General features: G+C 53.8%; 2 protein-coding genes and 1 long non-coding RNA gene across 3 annotated transcripts in view; all 3 read right to left on the bottom strand.

Moving 5' to 3' along the window:
• The window catches only part of LOC135284527 (zinc finger protein OZF-like), a 145,567-nt gene that overhangs the window by 84,793 nt on the left and 34,559 nt on the right, over nucleotides 1–26,215 (bottom strand). The window lies entirely within an intron of this gene.
• Nucleotides 13,986–14,979, bottom strand: LOC135284600 (olfactory receptor 14J1-like). Its single transcript, XM_064396210.1, has one exon. It carries the CDS (start codon nucleotides 14,977–14,979, stop codon nucleotides 14,047–14,049), a length of 933 nt encoding a protein of 310 aa, XP_064252280.1. The 3' UTR covers nucleotides 13,986–14,046.
• On the bottom strand, nucleotides 18,548–20,484 carry LOC135284638 (uncharacterized). The gene is made up of 2 exons (XR_010349903.1): nucleotides 19,114–20,484; nucleotides 18,548–18,999 (listed from the first exon to the last, which is right to left on the bottom strand). It is a non-coding gene; the product is annotated as an uncharacterized LOC135284638 (long non-coding RNA).

Below are 26,215 nucleotides of genomic sequence, written 5' to 3'. Positions count from 1 at the left end.
CGCCAAGCCCACTGGTTGCATGCCTGGCTCAAAGGAATTGGCTGGGGTCCCCTTGTTTGAGCCTGAATTCAGCCAATCACTTTCATTCTTATGGACTTGTTTACTTCAATGAGCTAATGAGCTAGCTGGTCGAGTGAGTGTCTGTCAAGACCAAATTGTTTGTGCAGCTGTAGACCAGCTATAGCTGTCACAGTTCCCCCTTTCAGTTTTATTAGAAATACAAAGTGTTCTCTGTCATCCTTCTTCAAGGACCCTTTGCAGATAGAATGACAGTGTAGAAAGATGACACATATGATTGTCCCAAACTCAACCAGCCTGACCTCTCTCAGCCAGTGATGCATTCCACTTATCATTGAAGATGATTCATTCATTCCCAGAAGCTATCAGGCAGGATCACCAGCATTTCAGGCTTTATAATTGCTATGCCACAGGCTTATTACTGAGAAGTTACAAACTGATAACTCTACAAACAGGAAACATTTTAACTTTCAGAACTGTGGGAAAATTCAAATAACTCAGAAAACGACTTGTCCAGTTTTAGATTTTTGTCTTATGTTCTTAAATATATAAAATCCTCAATTTGCTATCCTTAAATATATATATAAGCTATCCTTAAATATATATATAATCTGCATGTCCCTAAATAGATGAAGTCCTTAAATGAACTTTTCATCTCAAAAGTCCTGTATCAGTTGCATGAGTTATTTAGCTCACTGCTCCCCAGCATCTGCTGGAGCTTCATCGGGATGATGTTGTCTCTGATCCTGAGCAGGACATAGAGCAGGGTGGACACATCTAGCTGGTATCCACCATGTCCCGTTTCTGTGGAGACACACTCATACACACATCCCCGTGTAATGAGGTCCCATGGACCTTCCCACTTGTTTGTCATAATGTCTTTTATCATTACTTTAGATTTGGGAGATTCTGGCCAGAATGGCGTGCCACAAGGTTTTTAGCAAGCCAAATAATTGTGTGATGTTAACTTCCTTTAATAGAGCTCAGTCCAATTTTTGTGTTCTATCTGCAACATGTGCAGAGTCAGTAACTACATTCAAAGGAGTGTGGAGAAAACACTGAAAAGCCATAGCTACAGCACATAGCTCTACTAACTGAGGTGACCCAATCTCATGTCCTTCCAATATTTGCCTTCCTTCCATGTCACAATGGACTTTACCATTTTCCCAGACCCATCAGTGAATACAGCAATTCCTTTTAAGGGTGTTCGACTGCTCAGGGGTTCTAGGGATAGCTCAGTGGTCTTACTCATTTGCAGCAGTGGTAAATGGTAGCCAATTTGTCCCTTGAAATTTTGTAAAGCAAAAACATCTCTAAAAGTTGTAGAGATGTTCTGTTGGCACAGCACCATTCAAATTCTTCCTGCTTTACAGGGAAAATGATTTTAGATGGATCTTTTGCATTCAATTCCAAACATCTTTGAGGTCATTTAATAATTAAGCAGACAATTCATTTGTAGATGGTAGGGGCTGTCTTTTTTGGTTGATGGGGCAAGAACACCCACTGTAAAACATGCAAAGGGGTCAGACCACTGAGTATCCCATTGTCCAATGACAGCGGCAGTATGGAAATTAACATTGAAAATAAACACAGTGATACACACTCCCAGGCACACTTGGTGAACCTGTCTGTGAGAGCTGCTCTGCTATTTGAAGAGGATCTTTTGCCTCTGGAGTCAGTGTCCAGGGAGATGTTAAATTAGGATCACCCTTTAGAAGGTTGAACAAGGGTGCTAATTGCAGAGTGGTCAATCTGATATAGGGTCTGAGCCAGTTTATGGTACCCAAAAGTTTTGAGCATCATTTACATTTCTAATTTTTGTTGAAAATTGAATTGTCTGGGGCTGTATGAATCACACTTTGGAGTCCAAGGTACTTCCAAGGTGGTTGCTGCTGTATCTTTTCTGGTGCCACTTGCAGCCCAAATGCTTTTACTGCTTGCATCAGGCTTGGCCAAATGAGTGAAAGATCTTCTTTAGCTGGAATCGCTATTAAAATATCATCCATAAAAAGGTAACAGTATGGCTCTGGGAATTGTTCCCTTACTGATGAAAGAACGTGAGCAACATACCATTGGCAAATTATGGGGCTGGTTTTTAAACCTTGAGGAAGAACTTTGCATTGATAACGCTCCACTGGTGCAGCGTTATTAATGCATGGCACAGTGAAGGCAAACTTTGGGATATCATTTGGATGCAGTGGAGTGGTAGAGAAGCAATCTTTTAGATACACAATTAGGATATCCCAATTGGCAGGAAACATTGTGGGAGACGGCATATCTGCCTGTAAGGCTCCTGTGCTCTCCATGACTGCATTGATCTTTCTTAAAATGTCGAGCAGCCTCCATTTCCCAGACTTCTTTTTTATAACAAACACAAGGGTGTTCCGAGGGCTTATGGATGATTCTTTGTGCCCTTGAGCCAGTTGTTCCTGCACCAAATTCTTAAGGGCATGTAGCTTCTTTTCTCAAGGGGCCACTGTGGCACCCAGACAGGCTGAGTGTTAAGCCATTTTAAGGCTGGCGTGGGATGTTTCACAGTCTTTAGGACAGTGGTCACCATTAAAAATTCATCCCTACCCTGACTCCCCAAGCAGATAAAATATTCCTTCCCCACAGGTTCAGTGGTGCTGCCGTGATGTAAGATCTAATGGTAGCTGTTTGACCCTCAGGATTATTTTTTTACAAAGAAAAGGGTACCATCCCACCATGGCCAGGCATGGTCTCACCATGGCTAGGCATGGCTGTAGGGGTGTTTTCAGGCCCAGCAAAGCATGCAGAGGTGGCTCTGCCACAGGCAGAGACAGCTACAGGGGTTTCAACCATTGCAGCATATAACAGAGGGGCTGGAATCTCACAGGGGCTGGGCACTGCTTCTGTGATCTCAGCCAGTGTGGCAGGGCTTGGCGGAGTGGCAGCAAGCCCTGATCCACAGCCAGGCATCCTACCACAGGGGCAAGGCATCTCACAGCAGGGATGGCTGGGTGCCTTGCAGTGGCCGCAGTGGCAAAGCGCCTCCCTGCCACTCCCAAGCATCACTTCTGGGGTCCCAGCTGGTGCAGCAGGGCATGGGGGAGCAGCAGAGTGCCTGTTCAGTGCGAGTCTGCAGCACAGCGTCTCTCTAACCTCTGGATTGGCAGCACCATGCTTGGTTGACAACACGCACTGGTCTTGGGTGGTTGTGCAGGTTTCTACCAGCCGGCAGAACAAGGAGCAGCAGAGCACGGAGCAGCAAAGCAGCCAGGCATTGCAGGGGTCTCAGCAGCCATGGCAGGGCACAGAGGGGCTGCAGGGTGCCCATTCAACACAGCACGGCTGCTTGGGGCATCTCTGCTGCTGGCTCCAGGCACGGCGCACTCTGCTGACAACACGCTCCCGCCTGGGGCATGGCACGGCACCGGGCAACTGGGCGACATCCCACTGGGCAAATACCCCTGCTGGGGCAGCAGCCTGGTCCCAGGGGGCGTAAGGGTGCTCCTCAGGCAGGTCACCCTCGCCTGGGGAGGGTCCACAGCTGCCCAGTGGCCTCCCAGCACCCTGTGTTTTCTGCATTCATCCTCTTGCCTCACTCACCCAGCACAGCATCTGCTCTCCTTGCCACCTCCCCCTCTCCCTCCTGCCCTGCTTTCGCCGTTCACCAGCTGCCATGCCTCTGCTGTCCTAACCACCCGCTTGCTCTGCAGCTATTTTATCATGTCCATTACAAGTCTCCAATGTTTAGCAGCATTAATGGCAGAGTCGTCTCCTGTAAAGGCAGTTGTGAGGATATATCAGCCAGCCCACTCCCAACTTTTTAAATCTAGGGCAGCCCCTTCCAACACGTCCAGTCCGTGGCTCTCACGTCATGTTATTAGGACTAATAAAGTCCGTTCATCATATTTTTCAAATATTTTCTTTAAAATAGGAGTCCATACCCGCAGGAGGGGGTCCTCTGTTGTCAAAGCCCCTGCTCCCATGCTGGTGGTGTCTTCCACTTACAAAAAGAAAAAAGAATAAGAGGGGGGAAAAGGGGGGGGATCCAGACTGATCACAGCTCTCTACACCATTCTTTGCAGCTCAAAGGCTGTAAAGCCTGCAAAGGCAACTCCTCCTGGGTTCCCCGCAGCACTGGACGCCACTTTTCACAGTTCAAAGCTGTGGGCAGCTCCTCTTGGCTGCCCTGCCTGTTCCCTGTGCTATTGGTGGAAGCTGTCGTGATCACATTGGGGTCACCAATCATTTCAGTTTCGGAGACGGGTGACTTGACACTCCGTGTTCATGCAGCAACAGCCAGCTCACTTCCTTATATAGATAAGAAAGCCCATGAGGTTAATCCTCATTACGTAAGTAAGATAATTACAAAATCAATCACATATTTCAGTTATAAAGTTGGAATTATTTATACTGTGAGACCTACAGGCCACCACAGAGGAACAGCTTGTGAATATGTAATCACTCTGTGTGATAAAACCTCTGCTTACTTGATGTTTGGGGCACTCAAATGGATGAATGATCCCCCAAGTGACCAGCACTGCATAAAGAATGGCTGCTTTCTAATACCCAAACTGTGTTAGAAAGTATCTATTTGGACAACTTCAGTATCAGTTCCACAAGGCCCCGTAGTTTCACAGTGGCCCTTTGGTTCTGAAGTGTCACAATGGCCTCAGTCCCACAAGGCCCTGCAATGTCCAAACAGTCCCCTTAATTCCATGGGGCCCTGAAGTGCTGCAATGGCCCCTTGGCTCCATGAGGCCCTGCAATGTCACCCGGGGGCAGGAGGCCAGGAGGGATTCGTTCCCCACACGCTGCAGCTCCCTGCGCCAGCTGGCACCGACACCTTCTCCCAGGCCAGCACTGCAGGGCACAGCCAGGGCTGTGCCACACTGCAGCTCCCTGCAAACCACGGCAGGGACTGCGAGGCCAAAACCCAAGTCACAGACAGTTTCTCACTCTTTCTGTCTGTATTTGACCAACAAATGACCTATTGTGGGGTCCTCTTTCCTGCAGTCACTGCAGCACTGGGACCATACCCACAGCTCTGAGGGAGAGAAATGGCCAGCACTGCACCTCTGCACTGACTCAGGGATGGTGGGAAATGCTCTGTGGGGTGGCTGGAATGATGGAAAAGGGACAATTGGCAGTGCAGAGGGAAACCCATCTGGGCTGCTGGACCGGGGCAAGACATCGTTGCCCAGGGGAGAAGTTGGCTGTGAAAGTCCCTCCTATGGATGCTCACGTGCCCAAGAGTCAGGCACTGAAGAGCATCGAAACAACAGAGAGGAGGATGGGGCTGCCAGGATTAAAGTGTCTCAGCTGGGTCTGGACTGGCCACACAAGGGTGAGTTATTTCTGGACACCTCAGGTCATCAGGGCAGAGATGCAACCTCCAGATGGGCTCATGAGCAAGGGGTAGGTTTAACCATGGACACCATCTCCAGGTTATCCCTGACTGTGAAACGTGTCTGAGATCAAGCAGGGCCAGGCAGGCAAAGCCCCTGTGGTGTGGGGACAATGGTGGGAATATCAATCTGGGGAGACACGTGGTCTTTGTAGTGGGAGTAGGAAATTGGAGAGCACCATTCCTAAACCACAACAGCCCTGTCAGAGCCAGCCCTCTCCCTGCCCCACCACTGCTGGATCAGGAAGGGCAGAGGCATGGGGGAAGGAAATGCACAGGGACTCCTCCTGGGAGAGACCTCGGGTAGTTTTCAGGCAAGGCCAAAGCACAGTCAGTGGAGAAGGGACACAGGGATGGGCTGTTTGTGTGCTCTGCCATGGCAGGAGGAGAGGCAGAGCTGCAGAGACACCCAGACCATGTGGATCCCTGCAGGAGTGGATCTCACACAGCATCTCTCAGGCCTCTGCTGCTCACTGGTTGCTCTGGTTTGGTGTTCCCTGGTGGTTACGCCAGCCCCCCACACCAGTGCTGTGTGCACACACACACCAGTTTCACCAGTTCCTGGGCCCCCAAAGGACACAGGACCTGATGATTTGTGGTCCCCACTCCAGTATCTGGCACTTGGACATCCCTTGGTACCCAGAGCAGAGAGAGCTCCCTTGTTCCAGACAGTTCCTGGCAGTGGGGGTTAAGGAAAATGCCACAGGCTGTGGGGATCAGCTGTAGGGCGTAGCCAGGGACGCACGTTTGCTCATGACCAGCTCTTTCATCCCCTTTTCCCTGCTGATTCATGTTTGTTCTTTCACAAAGCACCATGGTGCCACCCTTTCCCTTCCTGTGGGCCTTTCTTAGGCATCACATGGGAAATGTTGCACATTCCCCAAATGCCCCTTGTGGATTTCCGTCATGAATCTCAGACCCAATGCAGAACCCCCCATGCTCAACTGGCAAGGTCATGCTGGAAAGCTCTGCCATTGACCCCCTTGGTGAGTCTTTCATGAGGAGGTGTCAGAACTTTCATAAATTTGTTTTTTATCTTCTGTTTTTCAAATTGGAATAGCATTAAAATATCATCTACTGCAGCCCTGTTTCTGTGGAAAGGCACAACTACCACTGGAACAGATGGTCAAAGATCCTGACCTTGAACACATTTTGGAATGGGGTATTCATGTCTATGGATGACCTGTTTACAAATTCTCAACCTTATCACAAAATATTTATTTCTTATCTCAAATCTAAACATATCCTTGAGCATTTTAAAGGCTATGTCCCTTTTTCTGCCAATACAGGCCTATAAAAATATTTCAATTTTTCTTGGATTATGACCACAATGTTTTAATCTGAAAAGACCTTGAAAGGACACAAAAATCTTCCAAGATGGGATTGGGAGGCCTCAAGCACATGACCGAGAGAGACTGATGGCCCAGGGCTCAGTGGTGTGAAGACTGATGACAGAACAGGAGTAGCCTGAGAGGGCTTTGAAGGGTGGTTTCAGAAATGGTAGAGCTCTTCTTCATTGGATGAAAAAACCTGAGAAAAAATCATGCCACAGAGAGTCACCTGGGGAGGTCCAGACTGGACACCAGGAGAAAGGATTTTCTCTCCCAGGGCAGGGCTGTGGTGCAACACGTCCCCCAGAATGGGTCTGGGTCAGGCCAAGGCTTTGTGTGGGCAGGCAGAGGCAGGCAGGAGGCAGAGCTGCCAGCAAAGGAAGGGGCCAGCCAGGTGGGGCAGCCGGGGGATGACGACAGCCTGCAGGGACAGAGGCGCAGGGCAGGGACACCGTAGGACAGCCTGGGCTGCACAGGGCACAGGGATGGGCAGCAGCTGCAAGGCCCTGACACAGCCAACTTGGGCAGCACTTTGGCCATGGCTGCTGGCCCTGGGCCTGAGGCCACGAGGGGACAAGTGACCCTGGCAGCCCTGGGGCCTCATTGCCTCCTTGTCCCTGCTCAGCAGCCTGGCAGGGGCTGCCCCTGGTGCTGCCCTTGGCATTGCACATCCTCACATGCCAGAGCCCATCCCGGGAAGAGCCCTGAGCAATGAGGGAGGGACAGGATCTGCCTGGCCAGGGGCTGGGGCTCAGGCCTTGGCCCTTTGCATTCCTGAAACACATCCAGGTGTGCTCAGCACCAGAGACACCTTTGCCTTGTTTGTCCCCAGCTGTCATCACTGCCTGCAGTTCTCTGCTCTACCTGGAACCTGGGGACAGTTTCTTAGTTGTGTCCCTCAGTGGGACCCATTAAAATTTCAAGAAAGTTCAGAGTTTCAATTTAACCTTGAGTTCTTGAAAAGTTCTTTGAAAACTCTCTCAGGGACCGAGTCTGATGTAAACAACACCAAAGCCCTGAGAGTGTCATTAAAGTTTTCCAAGTCCAATTATGGAGAAATATTTCAAAGAGCTTGTAAGACATACACATACCTATTTTAAAGGGTTTATTTTATTACATTTCTCTTTAGATCAGAGGTGATTGCAGCATTCTGTGATTGATACTGACCCAGGGTCTCCTCCTCAGGAGCTCTGGCCTGCTCAGAGAAGCTGTGCCTTGAGCTCTGACCCAGTGTGGACAACCTTGCTCCACATTCCCCAGCCCCATCCTGTCTGTCCTCACTCACCTGGGACCTGCTGTGCTTGCAGAGCTGGCTGCACTCAGCCTAAGAGGGGTTTTCCCTTTTAGTCTTTTTTGAAGCAATCAAAAACTCCTGAGTTTCCCCACTGAACACAGACACACTCCTCAGGTGTGTGCCAGCCCAAGGTGCCACCAAAACCACTGCAGGCTGCCCTGGGCCAGCTGTGAGGGTGGATCATCAGCCCAAGCTGCACTGGGCCACTGCAAGGGGCTGTGGCCATGGACACTGCCCTGACCCCACTGCTGGGTTTGGCTGCCACGGCAACCGTGAGACATTAAACTGTGCTTGGAAACACTGGGGAGGACTGGGACATACTGGGGAACACTGGAACGCTGTGGGAGACATGGGGGTATACTGGGATTGACACTGGGGGATACTGGGACAATCTGGGAACACAGGGAATGCTGAGGGGCAATCTGGGCAGACTGGGAGGGGCTATGCAGGTACAGTGAGACACAGTGTGACATACTGGGAGACACTTGGAGTGATACTGGGAGATACTGGGACAAACTGGGATCACTGGGGACACAGCATAGAAGAGTGGAAGACACTGGGGCATACTGTGGATGAAAATAGGAGGAACTGGAAGGGACTCAGGTGTATTGGAAGGGACTGGAGAGGCACTGGGGTCGTACTGGTCTGTACTGGGGATGAACTGGGCTGTGCTGGGAGGGACTGGAAGGGTTGAATGGGCTATTCCCACCTCCACTGTCTCCCATTTGCCGATGGTCCTGCCAATCACAGCCAGCAGCCAATCAGCGCAGGGATTGGGGTCTTGAGAGCAGCGCCGGATGTCAGCGCCATCTTTTATTTTTGCCTACAACTCCCGTCATGCCCTGCGGCCCGTTAAAGCCCCATTGGAGCAGGGACTACAACGCCCGTCATGCCCCGCGCTCCACAGACCCCACCCCGGCATCCGCCCCCCATCTGTCCCTTAAGTGTCCCCCAGACCCTCCAGGATCCCTCAGTGCCCCTCAGCGCCCATTCGGGACCCCGCAAAAGCGTCCCCGGATCCCCTGAGTGCTCCCAACCCCACGGATGCCCGGCACAGCCACTTCTGGGAAGTCATCTCCTCTCATCCCCCGCGGCCCCAGAGCCCCTCATAGCACAGTCCCGCACCTAAAACTCGTGCCGTGCCCTGCGCCCTGAAGAGCCCGGTTGGAGCTCCCCAAGCGCCCCCCAGGTATTCCCGAACCAGTTACGTTCCCCCCGAGGACCTCAATTCGCGGCTCGGACCCTGAAGTGTTCCCCAAGTGCCTTCCTGAACCCCCAAACACCGCGGTCCAGCCACTTCCGGGACTACAGCTCCCATCATGCTCCGCGGCGCACGTACAGCGCTCTTCGAGCCGGGACTTCATCTCCCGTCATGCCCCGCCATCACCAAAAGCCATTGCAGCTGCGCCTACAACTCCCGTGATGCTCTGCGGCCCCGTTTAACCGTATTATACCCGCGCCTACAGCTCCCATCACCCCCCGCGTCCCAGAGAGCCCCGTTCGAGCCCCCCAAGGGCCTGCCCGGACCCCGAAGGGCCCCAAATTCCCCTCCCTGACCTCCAAGGGCCCCCCTGCACCCCCAGGTGCTCCCCTCGACCCCGAACTGTCCCTCAGAATTCCTGAGTGCCCCTCTAAGTGCCCACCCGGCTCCCCCAAGTGTAGTCCGTACCCTCAAGTTCTTTCTAAATTCCCTCCCCAGACCCACAACTGCCTCAAATGTGCCCCAGAAATGTCTTCCTGGACACCAAAGGGCTCTCCCATGCCCCTGTCTGAGAAAAAGATGATAAAAATGATGACAAAATGACTGGACATATTACTAATTACCATAAAGAGGAAGAAATAAATAGCCAATAGACCTTAATTAATTAAGGAAAGGGATTGTGCTACATAGAACCAAAGAACATTAATGTTCTTGGCTAGTAAAAATGTATAGATTTTTATGCAAATATAAAAACTAGGTAAGAAAAACCATTGTTAATATTATAAATGAAAATAAATATATACATAATTAAACAATCACACAAAATAATGTGTTACAGAATAAAATAAAAGAATAAATTACATTAACATTTTTTTATATTTTGGGATGTCAGTCCCAGGTGGGTTATGACAGACATGGTGAGGCTGGGGGTGAGGAGCAGAGGGTCAGCCCAAAAGGGGCTTGTTCTTCTCCGTGCCCAGACCTCCTAAGGAGACATTCAGCATCAAGATCACTTAGGGAATGCTTCTATCACCTCTTCTCTGCAATGAAAAAAAAACAAACCAAACCCACACGTGTGATTAAAAAACCAAAAATCATGAGGTGCATTTTGACATCTTCCTCCTTAACAGAACTCCAAACTGACTCCAATCACTGCACAAGCCCTGGAGACTTGAAGACAATTGAAGGGAGACAAAGAGCTCCTGAGGGCTTTCTGTGTTTTAATCAGCACCACGGTGGATTTGGAGCTGGGTCCAGGAGCCTCAGGCACTGAGGGAAGGATGAAGAAGCTGCTCAAGGAGTCAGCAGCAAAACTCCAAGTGCCTTGGAGCATGGCTGGGCCCCAGTGAGGGCAGGGAGAGCCAAAGGCTCCCAGGGACTGCTGAGAGCAGATCCTTGAGGCCAGGAGTGCAGGGAGCCCAAGGCTCTGGGCAGGGAACTGCAATGCTGAGCAAGGCCTGGGCTGGCTGGGGGAAGCAGAAAGGCCAAGCCCTGAGCCCAGCCCGGGCCAGCAGGGCCTGTCCCTCACGGGTGGCTCGGGGCTCTCTGTGGGGCAGGGGGATGTGAGGGGCAGCAAGGACAAATGCCATAAACCTGCAGCCCCTGCCAGCCTGGCCAGGGAGGCCGAGGGAGAGCCAAAGTGCAGCCCCTGCCAGGAAAGTTCCTGCTGTGGGGCCTCCAGAGGCGCTGCCCGAGCCCAGGGCACAAAGGCCTGGGTGCCTGTGGCCCTGCTAGCCCTGCCCAGCCCTTGGCCATCTGTCCTGCAGGCTGTGCCCCCTGTGCGTGCTGCTCCTGTGCCCTGGCCGGCTGCACTCGCCCCTCTCGCTGTGCCCCAGCATTTCTCAGCCAGCGTTTCTGTGCCCTCCCTGGGCTCCCTGCACCCAGCGCTGCCGGCTCCTGGCACACAGAGCCGGCCATGGCCCAGCCTCACGCTGCCACACCTCGAGCACCACAATTCTACCCTGGCAGGGAATTTGCTTTCTCCTCAGCTCCAGCCTGAACCTTCCAAGCTGCACTTTGGGGAGGTTTCCTGCAATTCCCACTCCCAAGGAAAGCTCTGTCTCCTGCTGCTCACAAACAGAGAAGGGCTGGTGAGAGAAGTGCTGGTCAGAGGCTGTTTGGGGTACAGTGACCATGAAGACCATGAAATTATTAAGTTTTAAAATATTCCATGAAAGAAGGAGGGGCATCAATAAATCTTCTACACTGGACTTTTAAGGGCAGACTTTGGCCTATTAAGGATGCAGATTTGGGGAGTACCAAATCAGGAACTGATTCTTTTAAGGGAAACAGCCCTTAAAAACACAGGGTTCCAGGAAGGATGGACACACTTCAGCAAAGAAACCTTGATGGAGCAAGAGTAGGCTTTCCCTTTGTGCAGAAAGATGACCCAGAGGGGGAAATGACTGGCCTGGCTGGGCATGGAGCTTTTGCAGGAATTTAGGGGTTAAAAAGAGGGTGCAGCACCTTTGGACATAGAGGCAGGTAAATCAAGAAATGTTTAAGGATGTTGTTAGGTTGTGCAGATAGAAAAAATTAGAGAGGTGAAAGATCAAATAGGACTTAACTTGGATACTTCTGTGAAGGATAATTATTATGTATTTATAAGCACATTAATGGCAAAAGGAGGGGTAAGGATAACCTGCATTTCTTATTGTGAGGGATATGGTTACCAAAGATGAAGAATGGGCTGAGGTACTTCACCCCTTCTTTGCCTCAGTTTTCAACAGTAAGACAGGCCATCCTCAGGACAAGTGTTCTCCTGAGCTGGTAGATGGGCACAGGGAGCAGAACAGCCCCTGGAATCCAGGAGGAAGCAGCTGGGGACCTGCTGAGCCACTCAGGTGCTCACAGGTGTCTCTGGGAATAGATGGGATCCATCCCAGGGGGATGAGGGAGCTGGTGGATGAGCTCCCCAAACTGCTCTCCATCATTTACCATCAGTCCTGGCTCAGCAGGGAGGTCCCAGAGGAGTGGAGGTGCCAGTGTGAGCCCATCCCCAAGAAGGGCTGGAAGGAGGATCTGGGGAACTCCAGGTCTGTCAGCCTGACCTGGGTGCCTGGCAAGGTTATGGAACAGATCACCCTGAGAGCCATCACAGGGCACCCACAGGATGGCCGAGGGATCAGAGCCAGCCAGGGTGGATTTCAATATCTGCACGGATGATCTGGGTGAGGGAATTGAGTCTAGCATCAGCAAATTTGCAGATGACACCATCTGGGTGTGACTGTGGATCTGCTGGAGGGGAGGAGGGCTCTGCACAGGGTCCTGGACAGGCTGGATCCAGGGAACAAATCCAACAAGGTGAGGTTTAACAAGTCCCAGTGCCGGGTCCTGCACTTTGGTCACAACAACCCCTGCAGCACTACAGGCTGGGGACAGAATGGCTGGAGAGCAGCCAGGCAGAAAGGGACCTGCAGGGACTGATGGACAGCAGGCTGGACATGGGCCAGCAGTGTGCCCAGGTGGCCAAGAAGGCCAGTGGCTCCTGGCCTGGATCAGGAATGGTGTGGCCAGCAGGAGCAGGGCAGTGATTCTACCCATGGTGCCAAGTCAGGAACTGAAATGGGGAGTGGGGCCAGAGAGGAAAGGGCAAACAGGGATGGGCTGTTTGCAGAGGAGGGGACAGGGATGGGTAATAGGAAGAAATTTGTACTGCTAGGAGTAAAGAAGAAAAAGTGAAGCAAAGGAAATCCTGAGGGCCGTTTGGGGGTGGCTGCCAGGCTGCCCTGCTCTGAGCAACAGCGCCTGCAGTGGCACAGGAAACTCCCAGCTAATGGGAACAAACTTTCTGGCTGACTGCAGAGGCCAGGACAAAGCTGAGTGCTTTCCCTGGTGTTCCCCAGCCCTTGCTGGCCCCAGGGGCTGATGGCATTTGTGCTCCCTCAGGTTCATGTCCCCACATCAACAGCATGGGGGTGCTCCCGCCTGCTCTGTGCAATGCAAACAGGGGCTCCTGAGCCAGTGCTGCCGTGGCTGTGCCTGCAAGGATGCGGCACCTGTGTGAGCTGGGGGAGAGGCCAGGGCTGCAGAGGGGGGATGTTGTTGGCAGCTCCATGAGGATGCTCTGGGACGCTGCCCTGGGCTGTGCAGCACACTGGGGATGGATCAGCCCCTGCTCTGCTGCTCCTTCCCGTCTCCCCCAGGGCCCTTGCAGAGCCCCAGCCATGCTGTTTGCCCCCAGCCTGCCCACGGCCAGCCTGGGGCTGCTCACCCTGGGGCTTTTCTGTGCTGAGCATTGGCCTGGCCGTGTTCTTGAGAGAGCCTGGGCAAGGAGCCTGCAGCCCCCAGGGCTGGCCTGAGGCGTCAGCCCTGCCCCAGCAGTGCCCATGGCCTGTCCCTGCTGCAGCCCCGGCACTGCCACCCCCAGGACTGTGCCCGGCCCCGAGAGCACTCAGGCCCTGCAGCAACACCAGGGCCACCAGGGCAGCGGGGCAGGGCCACGGCAGCAGCACTGGCAACACCAAGTGCTGCTGCTGCTGCTGGGCACAGCTGCTGGGCCAGAATGATCTGCCCCCAGCTCTGCACACAGACATTGCTGCTGCAGCTCCAGAGAAGGCAACAAAAGGGCATCTCTGCAGGAAACTCTGCTGGAAGATCTTTTATTTCCTTTATAGCCACCAGGAATGCAGCCTGTCATTGACACAGTCTGTGTCAATGCCACAGGGGAGATGGAGAGAAACAAAATGTGAAATGGCACAGACAATGACATTTATTTGTAGTCAATGTGAAAAATATAAAACAAAGGAAAAAATCCCAACAACTATACCAATAAAAAGTATCAAAGATGACTTTTATTACAAGTGATTTGCAGACACTGGCCAGCAGTTTAATGTTTGTGAAAGCATCCAGTCATCAGTCTCCACACTGCAGCCTTGAGCTCCTGGTTCCTCAGGCTGTAGATGAGGGGGTTCAGGGCTGGAGGCACCACCGAGTACAGAACTGACAGGGCCAGATCCAGGGATGGGGAGGACATGGAGGGGGACTTCAGGTGAGCAAACATGACAGTGCTGAAGAACAGAGAGACCACAGCCAGGTGAGGGAGGCAGGTGGAAAAGGCTTTGTGCCATCCCTGCTCAGAGGGGATCCTCAGCACAGCCCTGAAGATCTGCACATAGGAAAAAACAATGAACACAAAACAGCCAAGTGCTAAACAGGCACTAATAGCAATGAGCCCAAGTTCCTTGAGGTTTGAGTGTGAACAGGAGAGTTTGAGGATCTGGGGGATTTCACAGAAGAACTGGCCCAGAACATTGCCATGGCAAAGGGGCAGGGAAAATGTATTGGCTGTGTGCAGCAGAGCAGTGAGAAAGGCACTGGCCCAGGCAGCTGCTGCCATGTGGGCACAAGCTCTGCTGCCCAGGAGGGTCCCATAGTGCAGGGGTTTGCAGATGGACACGTAGCGGTCGTAGCACATGATGGTCAGGAGGAAATACTCTGCTGAGATGAAGAACAGAAATGAAAAGAGCTGTGCAGCACATCCTGTGTAGGAGATGGTGGTGGTGTCCCAGAGGGAATTGTGCATGGCTTTGGGGACAGTGGTGCAGATGGAGCCCAGGTTGCTGAGGGCCAGGTTGAGCAGGAAGAAGAACATGGGCGTGTGCAGGTGGTGGCCGCAGGCTACGGCGCTGATGATGAGGCCGTTGCCCAGGAGGGCAGCCAGGGAGATGCCCAGCAAGAGGCAGAAGTGCAGGAGCTGCAGCTGCCGCGTGTCTGCCAATGCCAGCAGGAGGAAGTGGCTGATGGAGCTGCTGTTGGACATTTGTGGTGCCTTGGCATGGGGATCTGTATAAAAATTAATCATAGAATAGTTGCATTAGGAGACGATTTTAAATATCCCAGCATGGGCTGGGGGCACTTTCCCTGCCTCTGCCTGCCCAGGGCTCTGCTGCCTGGAGCTGTCCCTGCCAGCAGCTGGTCCCTGTGCCCAGGGCTGGGCCCTGCCAGTGCTGCCAGAGCCCAGCCCAGCCCTGGGGGCTCAGCTCTGCCCTGCAGGCCCCTCCCAGCTCTGGCACTACCCAGGGGCAGCTCTGGCTCTGCAGGCTCTGATGGCAACATCAGAGCAACCCTGAGCAGGCTGGAAAATCGACACTGGTGCTGCCTTTAAAGTGAACTGTGGTGATTGCTGTCACTGCCTGGTTTGTTCAGATTTGAGAAAATTGTTTTTTATTTTTCTTCACCTGAACTGAGATTAACATCTATATGGAATTTCCGATCCAGGCAACCAACAGCAGTAGATTTAAAAAGCAGGATTTTCCTTTTTATCCAGCCCCTGACTAGCTGTGTTAGCTGTATAATCCACTTGTAGATGTTCGGCAGTTAAATGTTATGCTGGGAGCAATCCTGACCAATGCAGCATCCTCACCACACAAGGAGAACACTTCAAAGCCTTACCAGCTGTCTCCTTCCCCCCAGATCTTGTCCCCCAGTGCTGGGAGCAGCTGCCAGGGCCGGCTGAGAGCTGTCCCTGGCAGGCAGCAGAGTCCCTGCACCAGCACAGCACCCTGGGCTGCAGGAGCCTGTTCTGCAGGACAGCCCTGGGCACCCCTGGCTGCTCTGCACAAGAGACAATCAGAGAATGTACTCACATAGTCTGTAGGCATTGGGATGTTCCAGCTTTAGGAGATGGCTCCAGGAGCTGCAGCTGCATTGTCCTGCAGCCAGAGGTTCCTGTGCCAAGGGCTGGCAGTGATTCTGCCCCAGGCACTTCTCAGCACCTTCCCAGCCCTGACTGATTGAAGCTCTCTGTGCCTCTGGGCTGTGCCCGGGCTGGCTGCAGGCAGTGCCCCAGCCCTGCTGGGCTGCCACAAGAGCTGCTCATCAAGAGAAATGTGCTTTTGAAGCTCTTCTTGCTTACCAGGAGCTGCCTCAGTGCCAGGAGCCCAGCCCAGCTCAGCAGCACAGACACAGCAGCAGGACTTTAATGACCTTAATTGCTTTGTGAGCCACTCAGGAGCAGGAGGTGGAGCTTCCTTGTTCCGGAGTGACCCATTATAAGAGACCTCTGGGGAGCGCGGCGACCCGGAGTGCGGTGAACAGGAGCAGGCAAACAGGGTCACAGCAGTTCGCGCAGGCAGGGCAAGCAGGCAGGGCTGCAGGTTCTAGCTAGTTTGGTGAAGTATTGTTTTATTGGTTGATTGATCTTGGGCTTTCTCCTAAGCAATGGTTTTAACCTGGTCAAAATCCGTGGTTGGTACAAGTGTATATGACCAAGTAGAGCCCTCCAAAAAGGATGTGTCCGTACAGACCCATTCCTGCCCGGAGTGTTTGAGCTTATCAGTGGCTTCAGGGGATGTTATGGAGAAGGCCTGCCTGAGGTGTGAACAAGTGAATGACCTCCTTTCGCTAGTGGCTGAGCTTAGGGAAGAAGTTGAAAGGTTAAGGAGTATCAGGGATAGTGAAAAGGAAATAGACTGGTGGAGTTCAGCCCTTACATCTTTAAGGGAGGCCCACCAGGAGTCAGAGGGCTCATATGTCTTTCACTCTCAGGCAATAGAGGGGCACCTGGTAGATGAAGGGGAGTGGAAATGGGTCCCTGCTCGGGGTGGTAATAACAAAAAACCCCTCCTGCCCCCCATCCCCTAGCCAGGTGCCACTTCAGAATAGGTATGAGGCACTGGATCTAGACAGCCAGAGAGATGATTTAGAGGAAAATCATCTACCCAGTGAGCCTCCCAATTATGACTTGCCTAAAAAGAGGATTACCACCTCTAATGTCAAGAAAAAAAGAAGGGTAATCGTGATGGGTGATTCCCTTCTGAGGGGGACAGAGGGCCCCGTATGTCGACCTGACCCATCCCACAGGGAGGTCTGCTGCCTCCCTGGGGCCCAGGTACGAAACATCACTGAGAAACTTCCTAGGCTGATTCAGTCCTCTGATTATTACCCACTGCTGATACTCCAAGCTGGCAGTGATGAGATTGAAAAGAGGAGTGTCAAGGTGATTAAAAGGGAGTTTAGGGCACTGGGTCAAGTGGTTGATAGGACAGGTGCACAGGTAGTGTTCTGCTCAGTCCCTTTGGTGGCAGAGAAAAATAATGAAAGGAATAGGAAAACTCATATCATTAACAAATGGCTCAAGGGTTGGTGTTATCGGCAAAATTTTGGATTCTTTGATCATGGAGCAACCTTTATGGCACCTGCTCTATTGGAATCAGATGGGGTACATCTCTCTGTTAAGGGTAGGAGGTTTTTAGCTCATGAACTGGCAGACCTTATTGAGAGGGCTTTAAACTAGGTTTGAAGGGGGAAGGGGATGCAGCTGGGCTGTTTGGAAGCAGGCCCAGGGGTGGTAAGACTGTGTTAGGGGAGAAATCAGTAGCCCAGCTGAGATGCATGTATACCAATGCACGCAGCATAGGTAACAAACAAGAAGAGCTGGAGGCCATGGTGCATCAGCAGGACTATGATGTAGTTGTCATCACAGAAACGTGGTGGGATGACTCACATAGTTGGAGCACTGCACTGGATGGCTACAAGCTCTTCAGAAAAGACAGAAAAGGGAGAAGAGGTGGAGGGGTGGCCCTTTATATTAGGGAGGTTTTGGATGTCACAGGTATTGAGACTAATGATGATGAAGTTGAGTCCCTATGGGTAAAAATTAAGAGGAAGGCCAACAAGGCTGACATCCTACTGGGAGTCTGCTATCGTCCACCCAACCAGGATGAAGAGGTGGACAACTTATTCTATAAACAACTGAACAAAGTCTCAGGATCATCAGCCCTTGTTCTTGTAGGTGACTTCAACCTACCAGACATCTGCTGGGAACTCAATACAGCAAAAAAACAGCAATCTAGAAGGTTTTTAGAATGTGTGGAGGATAACTTTTTGTCACAACTGGTGGGCAAACCCACCAGGGGAGGGGCTATGTTAGACCTATTGTTTACAAATAGAGATGGACTGGTAGGTGATGTGGAGGTTGTAGGCCGCTTGGGGCATAGTGATCATGAAACTATAGAATTCTCAATAATTGGTGAAATAAGGAGGAATATCAATAAGATCTCTACACTGGACTTCCGGAGGGCAGATTTTGGCCTATTTAAAAGACTTGTCCAGAGAATTCCTTGGGAAACAGCCTTTAAAAACAAAGGAGTCCAGGAGAGATGGGTGTGCTTCAAAGCAGAGATCTTGAGGGCACAAGAACAGACTGTCCCTGTGTGCCAAAAGATGAGTAGACGAGGCAAACGTCCAGTCTGGATGAGTAATGAGGTTTTGAAGGAACTTAGAAATAAGAAAAAGATGTATCATCTTTTTAAGGAGGGAGTGATTTCTGAGGAAGTATTTAAGGGTGCTGCCAGGGCATGTAGAAAAAAAATTAGGGAGGCCAAAGCTCAGTTTGAACTCAACTTGGCAACTTCTGTTAAAAATAATAAAAAAAGTTTTTACAAATATATTAATGGTAAAAGGAAGGGTATAACCAACCTCGGTTCCTTATTGGATGGAGCAGGCAAACTAGTTACTAAAGATGCGGAAAAGGCGGAAGTGCTTAATGTTTTCTTCACCTCAGTCTTTAGTGGTAAGACAGCTTATCCTCATGACAACTGTCCTCAAGGGTTGGTAGGTGGTGCCAGGGATCAGAATGGTCCTCTTATTATCCAAGAGGAGGCAGTCAGAAAACTGCTGGGACACTTGGATATTTAAAAATCAATGGGACCAGATGGGATTCACCCTAGGGTGATGAGGGAGCTGGCAGATGAGGTTGCCAAGCCGCTCTCCATCATTTACCAGGAGTCGTGGCTCACTGGTGAGGTTCCAGATGATTGGAAACTGGCCAATGTGACACCTGTTTACAAAAAAGGTGGTAAGGAGGATCCTGGCAATTACAGGCCAGTTAGCCTGACCTCAGTACCAGGTAAGATGGAACAGTTCACACTGAGTGCTATCACACAGCACTTACAGCATGGCCAGGGTATCAGAGCCAGTCATCAGGGGTTACGAAGGGTAGGCCATGTGTGACCAGCCTGGTCTCCTTCTGTGACCAGCTGACCCGCCTGGTGGACGCAGGAAAGGCTGTGCATGTGGTCTATTTAGACTTCAGCAAGGCCTTTGATACTGTCTCCCACAGCACACTCCTGGAGAAGCTGGCAGCCCACGGCTTGGACAGGAGCACTCTTGGCTGGGTTAGGAACTGGCTGGATGGCCGGGCCAGAGAGTGATGATGAACGGTGCTGCATCCAGCTGGCGGCCAGTCACCAGTGCTGTCCCTCAGGGCTCTGTGCTGGGACCAGTCCTATTTCATATTTTTATAGACGACATGGATGAGGGCATCGAGTCCTTCATTAGTAAATTTGCAGCTGACACTAAGCTGGGAGCTTGTGTTGATCTCCTGGAAGGAAGGAGGGCTCTGCAGAGAGACTTGGATCAGTTGGATGGATGGGCAGAGTCCAGCAGCATGAAGTTTAATAAGTCTAAGTGCCGAGTTCTACGTTTTGACCACAAAAATCCCCTACAATGTAACAAGCTGGGGACAGTGTGGCTGGACAGTGTTCAGGCAGAAAGGGACCTGGGGGTGCTGGTTGACAGCTGGTTGAATATGAGCCAGCAATGTGCCTTGGTGGCCAAGAAGGCCAATGGCATCCCGGCCTGCAGTAGGAATTGTGTGGCCAGCAGGAGCAGGGAGGTCATTCTTGCCCTGTACTCGGCCCTGGTGAGGCCGCACCTTGAGTACTGTGTCCAGTTCTGGGCCCCTCAGTTTAGGAAGGATGTTGAGATGCTTGAGCACGTCCAGAGGAGGGCAACAAGGCTGGTGAGGGGCTTGGAACACAAGCCCTATGAGGAATGTTTGAAGGAACTGGGGTTGTTTAGCCTGGAGAAACGGAGGCTTAGAGGTGACCTTATTGCTCTCTACAACTTCCTGAAGGGAGGTTGTAGACAGGTGGGGGTCAGTCTCTTCCACCGGGCAGCAACTGACAGAACAAGAGGACACAGTCTCAAGATACGTCAGGGAAGGTACAGGTTGGATATTAGGAAAAAAAAGTTAACCAAAAGAATAATAAAGTACTGGAATGTTCTTCCCAGGGAGGTGGTGGAATCAGTATCTTTGGATGTGTTTTAAAAATGGTGGAATATGGCATTTGGTACTATAGTCTAATTGAGGTGTTGGGACATAGGTTGGACTTGATGATCCTAGACATGGCTTCCAACCTCATTATTCTGTGGTTCTCTGAAAACCTTGAAAATTATCAGCGGGCTCTGGAAAACTTTTTAAAAAAATCAGAAATGGATGTAGCTCTGTGAATTTTCAGGCACAGCTCTGGATCTGGAGGAAATATTTGCTTTGCATCAGCTAAGACATAGACAGACACACAGCAAATGGAGCACTGAACATCACAGACTGGGCTACTGTTTTTCCCAGAAGAACTGACAGAAGATCACAATGAAACACTACAGTGCCCCTGAACAATCCAATTGTCCAGGGAAACTCAGCAGCTGATGGTGTTGTGGTGCTACTGCCAATCCCTTCCATGAGCAAATCATTTCAGGACTGACTAACAGCCTCTGCCTTCTCACAGACACCAAGTGGTGCAGCAGTGCTCCAGGTGCTCCTGCCAACAGCCCCTGCAGGGAGGAGCACAGCCCCCAGTGCACGTGGGCTTTGGCTCCCTGTGGCACAGAAGTCCCCCGGGGCACAGGTCTCTGGGGCAGGAGAGGGGCAGCAGCGCTGCCAGGGCTTGGGGGGTGGCAGGTGTGCTTGGGTGGGCACTCTGCCACACCTGCTGATGGCAGCGCTGCCCAGGCCCCAGGGCTCAGAGCAGCATTGGTGCCCTGGCCCACACGTTCCTTGTGCCTGGCACAGCCGCGGGTTTAGGATGGCCAGCAGCCGGGACGTGTCCCAAGGAGGCCGTGCCAGCTTCCGTGGAAGGCCCCGTGCCCTTGCCAGCGCGGCTGCCTCGGCAGCCCTGGGGGCTCCTTCTGCTGCCCTGAGCCCGCAGAGCAGGGCAGCGTTTGCTGATGGGCTGAGCCCTTCCTAAAGATCCTGTCGGGCTGCCTTAGACACTTGGGGCCAGGGATTCCTTCCAACCGGGGCCACTTTGGGTGGGCTGGGCAGGGCCCCAGGGCAGGTGGCAGTGTGTGCAAGGTTCCTTTGTGACACGCTGCAGCACGGTCACCGTGGCATGGAATGGAGGAGTGTGTCCTTTGTGACACGTGGTGACATAGGAGCTGGTGGTGACAAGAACACTCCACAGCGCTCGGAGCAGGCGACGGGACAGGACGGGACAGAGCGGTGCTGTGAGAAGCCCCCGCACAGCGCACTCGTTCCTGTCTGACCCGGAGCTGTTCTGAGGTGTTGTTCCTGCAGCTGACCTCGAGGCCAGACTGTGGGACTTGCTGACCTGAGTAATTTACCAGGAATCTCCTGTCATTGTGGCAGGAGCGCCCAAGACTAGAGTGCAGGACTTGCTGTCCTGCAGCTATCCTGAGACCTCTCTGTCTCAGAAATCTTCAAGGCACAACTGAAATTGCTGACTTGGCAATATCCTGAGGCATCTCTCTAGAAGGTGCCTTCAAGGCTGGAAGGTGGAATGGCAGGCAGATTTTTCAGCCTGTTCAAATGCTTCCGGGGGAAAAATAAGAAAGGCCCTGGAGCTGCTTCAGGAGAGCAACTTGAAGAGCCAGAGCAGATCCAGACACTGCAGGACGGTGAGTGGCAGAGCTGGGCCATAGGACTGGAGCCTGCAGCCAGCCTGGCCCCATCCCGTCCCATGGCATCCCATGGCATCCCATGGCATCCCATGGCATCCCATCCCATCCGATCCCATCCCATCCCATCCCATCCCATTCCATCCCATCCCATCCCATGGCATCCCATCCCATCCCATCCCGTCCCATCCCATCCCATCCCCTGGGGACATGCCCATGGACAGGACGCAAGAGGGCCCAGGCAGACACCCCGCAGTGGCCGTGCTCCATCCCCCTGGGGCATCCCGGGGCTGTCCCTGCCTGGGGAGCGCAGGGCTGGGCTGTGTTCTCCGGCCTCTCCCGCAGCCCCTCAGCTCTGGCTGCGCTCGCTCTTTGCCAGATGCAGCCGTGGAGCGCACACAAGAGCAGCAATCCAGCCATGGCCACTTCCGCAGAACAGCGCAGGTACCTGCAGCCATGCCCACCTGGGCTGGGCCTGCTGTCCCTGCTCAGCCAAGCACTACACTTGGAGCATTCCTGGCTTCCCTGTCCTTTATTCTTTGGCAGATGTTCCGAAAATTCCTGCACATTCGGCGTAGAAAGACCAACACCGCAGCAGCTGAGGGCCCAGCTGAGCCTGACTCGGGGCTGACCCAGCTCCAAGCAGAGCCTGATGTCAGCCCAGATTCAGCTGGGCTCTCGCAAGACTTGGACACCTCAGGGACTGAAACCTGGCCACAGGCTCTTCCCACATCAGTGACTGAGGATGGAGTCATAAAAAACACTGACAATGAAGAGATTGAGGCCTTGAAAAATACTGGAGCCATGCCCACTCCCCCTGAGATTTGTGCTTCCACTGTGGATTTTTTCCAGGACAGTGCTGTTCCTTATCAGCAGCAGGTAAGCAGCCTGGGGCTAGGACTGGAGGCCTCCCAGGGCCGTGTGTCCCCTCAAGCCTCGGTCACTGGGCCCCCTCAGCCTTTGAGGCCAGTAGATTGTGACGGGAAAGGAGGCACTTCTTGGGGGGAAACTGGGGAAGTTGCTCCCATAGACAGCGCTCCAGGTCTTCCCCATGCCTCCTCCAGGTGCCAGCCATGGTGAAGAACATCCACCAGAATCTCATGTCCCACGTCACTGTGGATGCCAGGCTGCACAGTGACATTGTGAGGCTGGCTGAGGAACACCCTGCAGACGTGGCGCTGACCCTCCTGCACTGTGCCCCAACGTGTGACAGGTACGGGGCCCACGTGCCTTGAGAGCTCAGGGCTCACCAGCCTTTAGGGCCCATGGCCCATCACAGCCTGTCCAATGGGCTCTGCCAGACAGGTAGAGAGCTCCAGGACCCTCAGGCCCCTCTCTTTGCCCAGCCTGCTGCCAATGCTCCCTCCCTGCCCCTCAGGGCGCCGCGGCTCTGTCACCTGTGCCCCCACAGCTGCACAGGGCATGGTACTGTGACTGAGATTCCCCTGACACAGAGCCCTGATCCCACAGAGCTGCTGCAATGATGTGGAGAGCCATAGGCTCATCACGACCAACAATGGAGAAGGTGCTGGCAACACTGCTCTGTGTGATGGAGGATTGGCCTGTGCACAGCACATGCACCTCCGATGGGGACAACAAGGACGTTTTTGCCCTGGCTGTGAGTTTCTGGAACTGGCCTTTGCTTGCCACCTGGTTGCCTCTCCAGCAGCTCTCCATCCTCTCCCTGCCTCAGTCGCTGGGATGAAACTTGGGCTAGGGGCAGACTCAGGGGGCACTAGGCCCACTGCTCCCCCTGCATCTGCCCCTGGGCCCTGCCCCATGGACACCAGGGCACTGAGCGCTGTCTTGGGCTGCTTCTTCTGCAGGCAACTCTGGTGATCTGGGTCATTGTGCCTAAATGCCATGAGGCCATGATCCTTCATTCCTCCCGCCTGTTTGTGGCTCTGCTCTTCCATGTTGTCATCACCACACAGAAGCAGATGCCACCAGAGGAAGTTGAAAACTTCTGGAGAGCATGCCAGGAGGAACACCGCCTTCCCAGCAGGCCCAGCAGGTCCCAGTCCTCCTGCCCTTCCCCTGCCCGTGTGGCCAGTGCCAGTGCTCCCAGTGTGACCTGGGCTTTGCTCTGCACACAGGTTTGCAGTGCAGGCCATGAAGGCTCTGCTCTGTCGACTGGAGTGTGACCAGGAGGTGATGGCTATGGAGCGTAAGTGTGGCTGGGACACGCTGCTGTGTGCTCACACCCAGCACTATGCCGTGGGTCTGCTGGCCAGGTGAGACCCCCTTCTCCTCCACACTGCCCTCAGCATTTGTGCCCTGTGCCCGGGTGCCCCACACAGTCCCTGTGGTCATGGGCCAGAGGGCCTTGTCACCAAGGGACGGCCAAGGAGACTGGAAAAGGCTGGGAGAGGAGGGTGCCCAGAAGGGGCCACCTCCCACAGCGCTCACATCCTCTCCAGGGATGCTGGGCAAAGACCAGACCTCTGTGAGTCAGTCCTGGGCAAGGTTTGGTCCCCCCACCTCAGGCTCTTGGTGTCTTTTTTCCCCTTCCAGAGAGATGCGCCGTGTCTCTCTCTCCTTGTGTTCTGGGATTGCTCTCCGCCTGCTTGGGCTGCTCAGCAGGGAGGAGCCACACTGGGATCTGCCCGGGCTGGCGTTCCTTGTGGAGGTGAGCCTGAAGGCCAGCGCTGCCTGGCTGAGCTGCCTCCCAGCTCTCTGCCCTCTCGTAGCCGCAGCTGCCTGGGACGGTGCCCGTGCCCTGTGCTGCTGCCTGGGCCCAGCCCTGTGCGGTTCTGGGCTGCTGCTGGCCGGGTGCCCTGTCACTGCCCTGTGCCTTTCAGGTCCTCGAGTGCCTGGACTTGAGGGAATGTGCTGACAGCATCCTGGAGATCATGTCAAGGCACCTGAGGAACGAGTGCAGGGAGAGGCGTCGCCTGGCGCTCAGAGGCCTCGTGGTGCTCAGCAAGGATCCCTCGATGGTGAGAAGGGGCAGCGGCTGAAGCTGCGCTGGGGAAAGCAGCCCCATGGGCTGGCAGGGCTGAGGCAGCTGAGGCAGCTGCTCCCAGCTCTCCTGCCTCACCTGCCCCACTGCTTTGGGGCAGGCCTTTGGCCTGTGGGCCCTGCAGCAGCAGGGTGGGGTTGCAGTGTCAGGGTGGTGCTGGCGCTGCAGCCATCCATGGCTTCCCAGCACAGCCTTGTGTTCCACACAGGCCAGGAGAATGGGCACTCTGTCTCCAAGCCTTCTGGAGCTGCTGGGTGATGCAGACGGAGAGCTGGTGGGCATGACGCTCTCTGTGTTCACTAATTTGCTCAAGAGCAAAGACATGCTGGTATCCAGCACCACTGCCCCGAAGCTGGCTGAGGCTCTCCTGCTGCTCTTCGACCACGTAAGGATTTGTATCCCCAGCCTCGGGCACTGGGTGCTGCCCTGAAACTTTGTGCACTGTGGATTTTTGTACTCTTCAGGTGGGCCTGGAGTAGATGGCTCTGAGTTTTTTTCTTTCATTCAGGACAACAGCCATGTGCAGCTGCTCTCCCTCGACCTCTTCTTCAAGGTGATGGATTTGGTAGCAGAGGAGGGAAAAAAGCCTCTTAAGTCAGTGGTGTGCCAGAGCCTTCCTGCACTCTTCTTCCACTGCCACGATGAGAATCAGCGTGTGGCCGAGGTGATGACTCGTGGGCTGCTGGTGTCCCCCTGGCAGGGGGCTGGGCTGCCGGCTGCCCTGCTCACATCCCGAGCTGCAGCCTCCTCCAGGCTGTGGCACAGGGATGTGAGTCCTGTGCCCTGGGCTGTGGGGCTATCTCTGGGTCTCTGCTGCTCTCCAGGCTTCTCGGGAAACGCTGCATTGTGCGGCCGGGTTCCTGAAGAGGAGGGATCTCAAAGAGCTGGTGGAGGCAGAGAAGCTGTTGGCGTTTGCCGAGGTGTTGGTAAGAACAGCCTTAAGAACCGGCGGCGCTGCGGGGCCGGCCCTCTGCCCCCTGCGGAGCCCGGCGCCAGCGGCTGCTGGCCGCGCCTCAGGGCTGTGCGGGCAGGGGAGGCCGGGGCTGGGCGCAGGGAGCGCCCGCCACAGGGGCTGAGCCCGCGCCAAGCCTTCCCTGCTGCCGCTCTCTGCAGCTGGCAGAGGACACGAGCCGAGCGGCCGAGCAGCTGCGCCGGGCCCTGCGCTACCTGGAGAGCCCCCAGGAGCCCCTGCGAGAGGCGGCCATCAGGTTCATGGGTGAGCCCTGAGGCCGGGCTCCCTCCCCGGCCCGCCGCAGCTCGGCCCCAGCCCCGCCCGCTGCCCCGGCAGCGCCATCCGGGCCCGGCGCCGTGGAGCTCCGCCTGGCCCGGGCGCTGCTGCCGCCCTCTGGCAGCCGTGCCCTTGGGCGGCAGCGTGCAGCAAGGGCCCGGGCTGAGC

This window comes from Passer domesticus, chromosome 21 (assembly GCF_036417665.1).
Source record: "Passer domesticus isolate bPasDom1 chromosome 21, bPasDom1.hap1, whole genome shotgun sequence".
Classification (NCBI taxonomy): domain Eukaryota; kingdom Metazoa; phylum Chordata; class Aves; order Passeriformes; family Passeridae; genus Passer; species Passer domesticus.
This window is presented reverse-complemented; position numbering and strand designations above follow the sequence as displayed.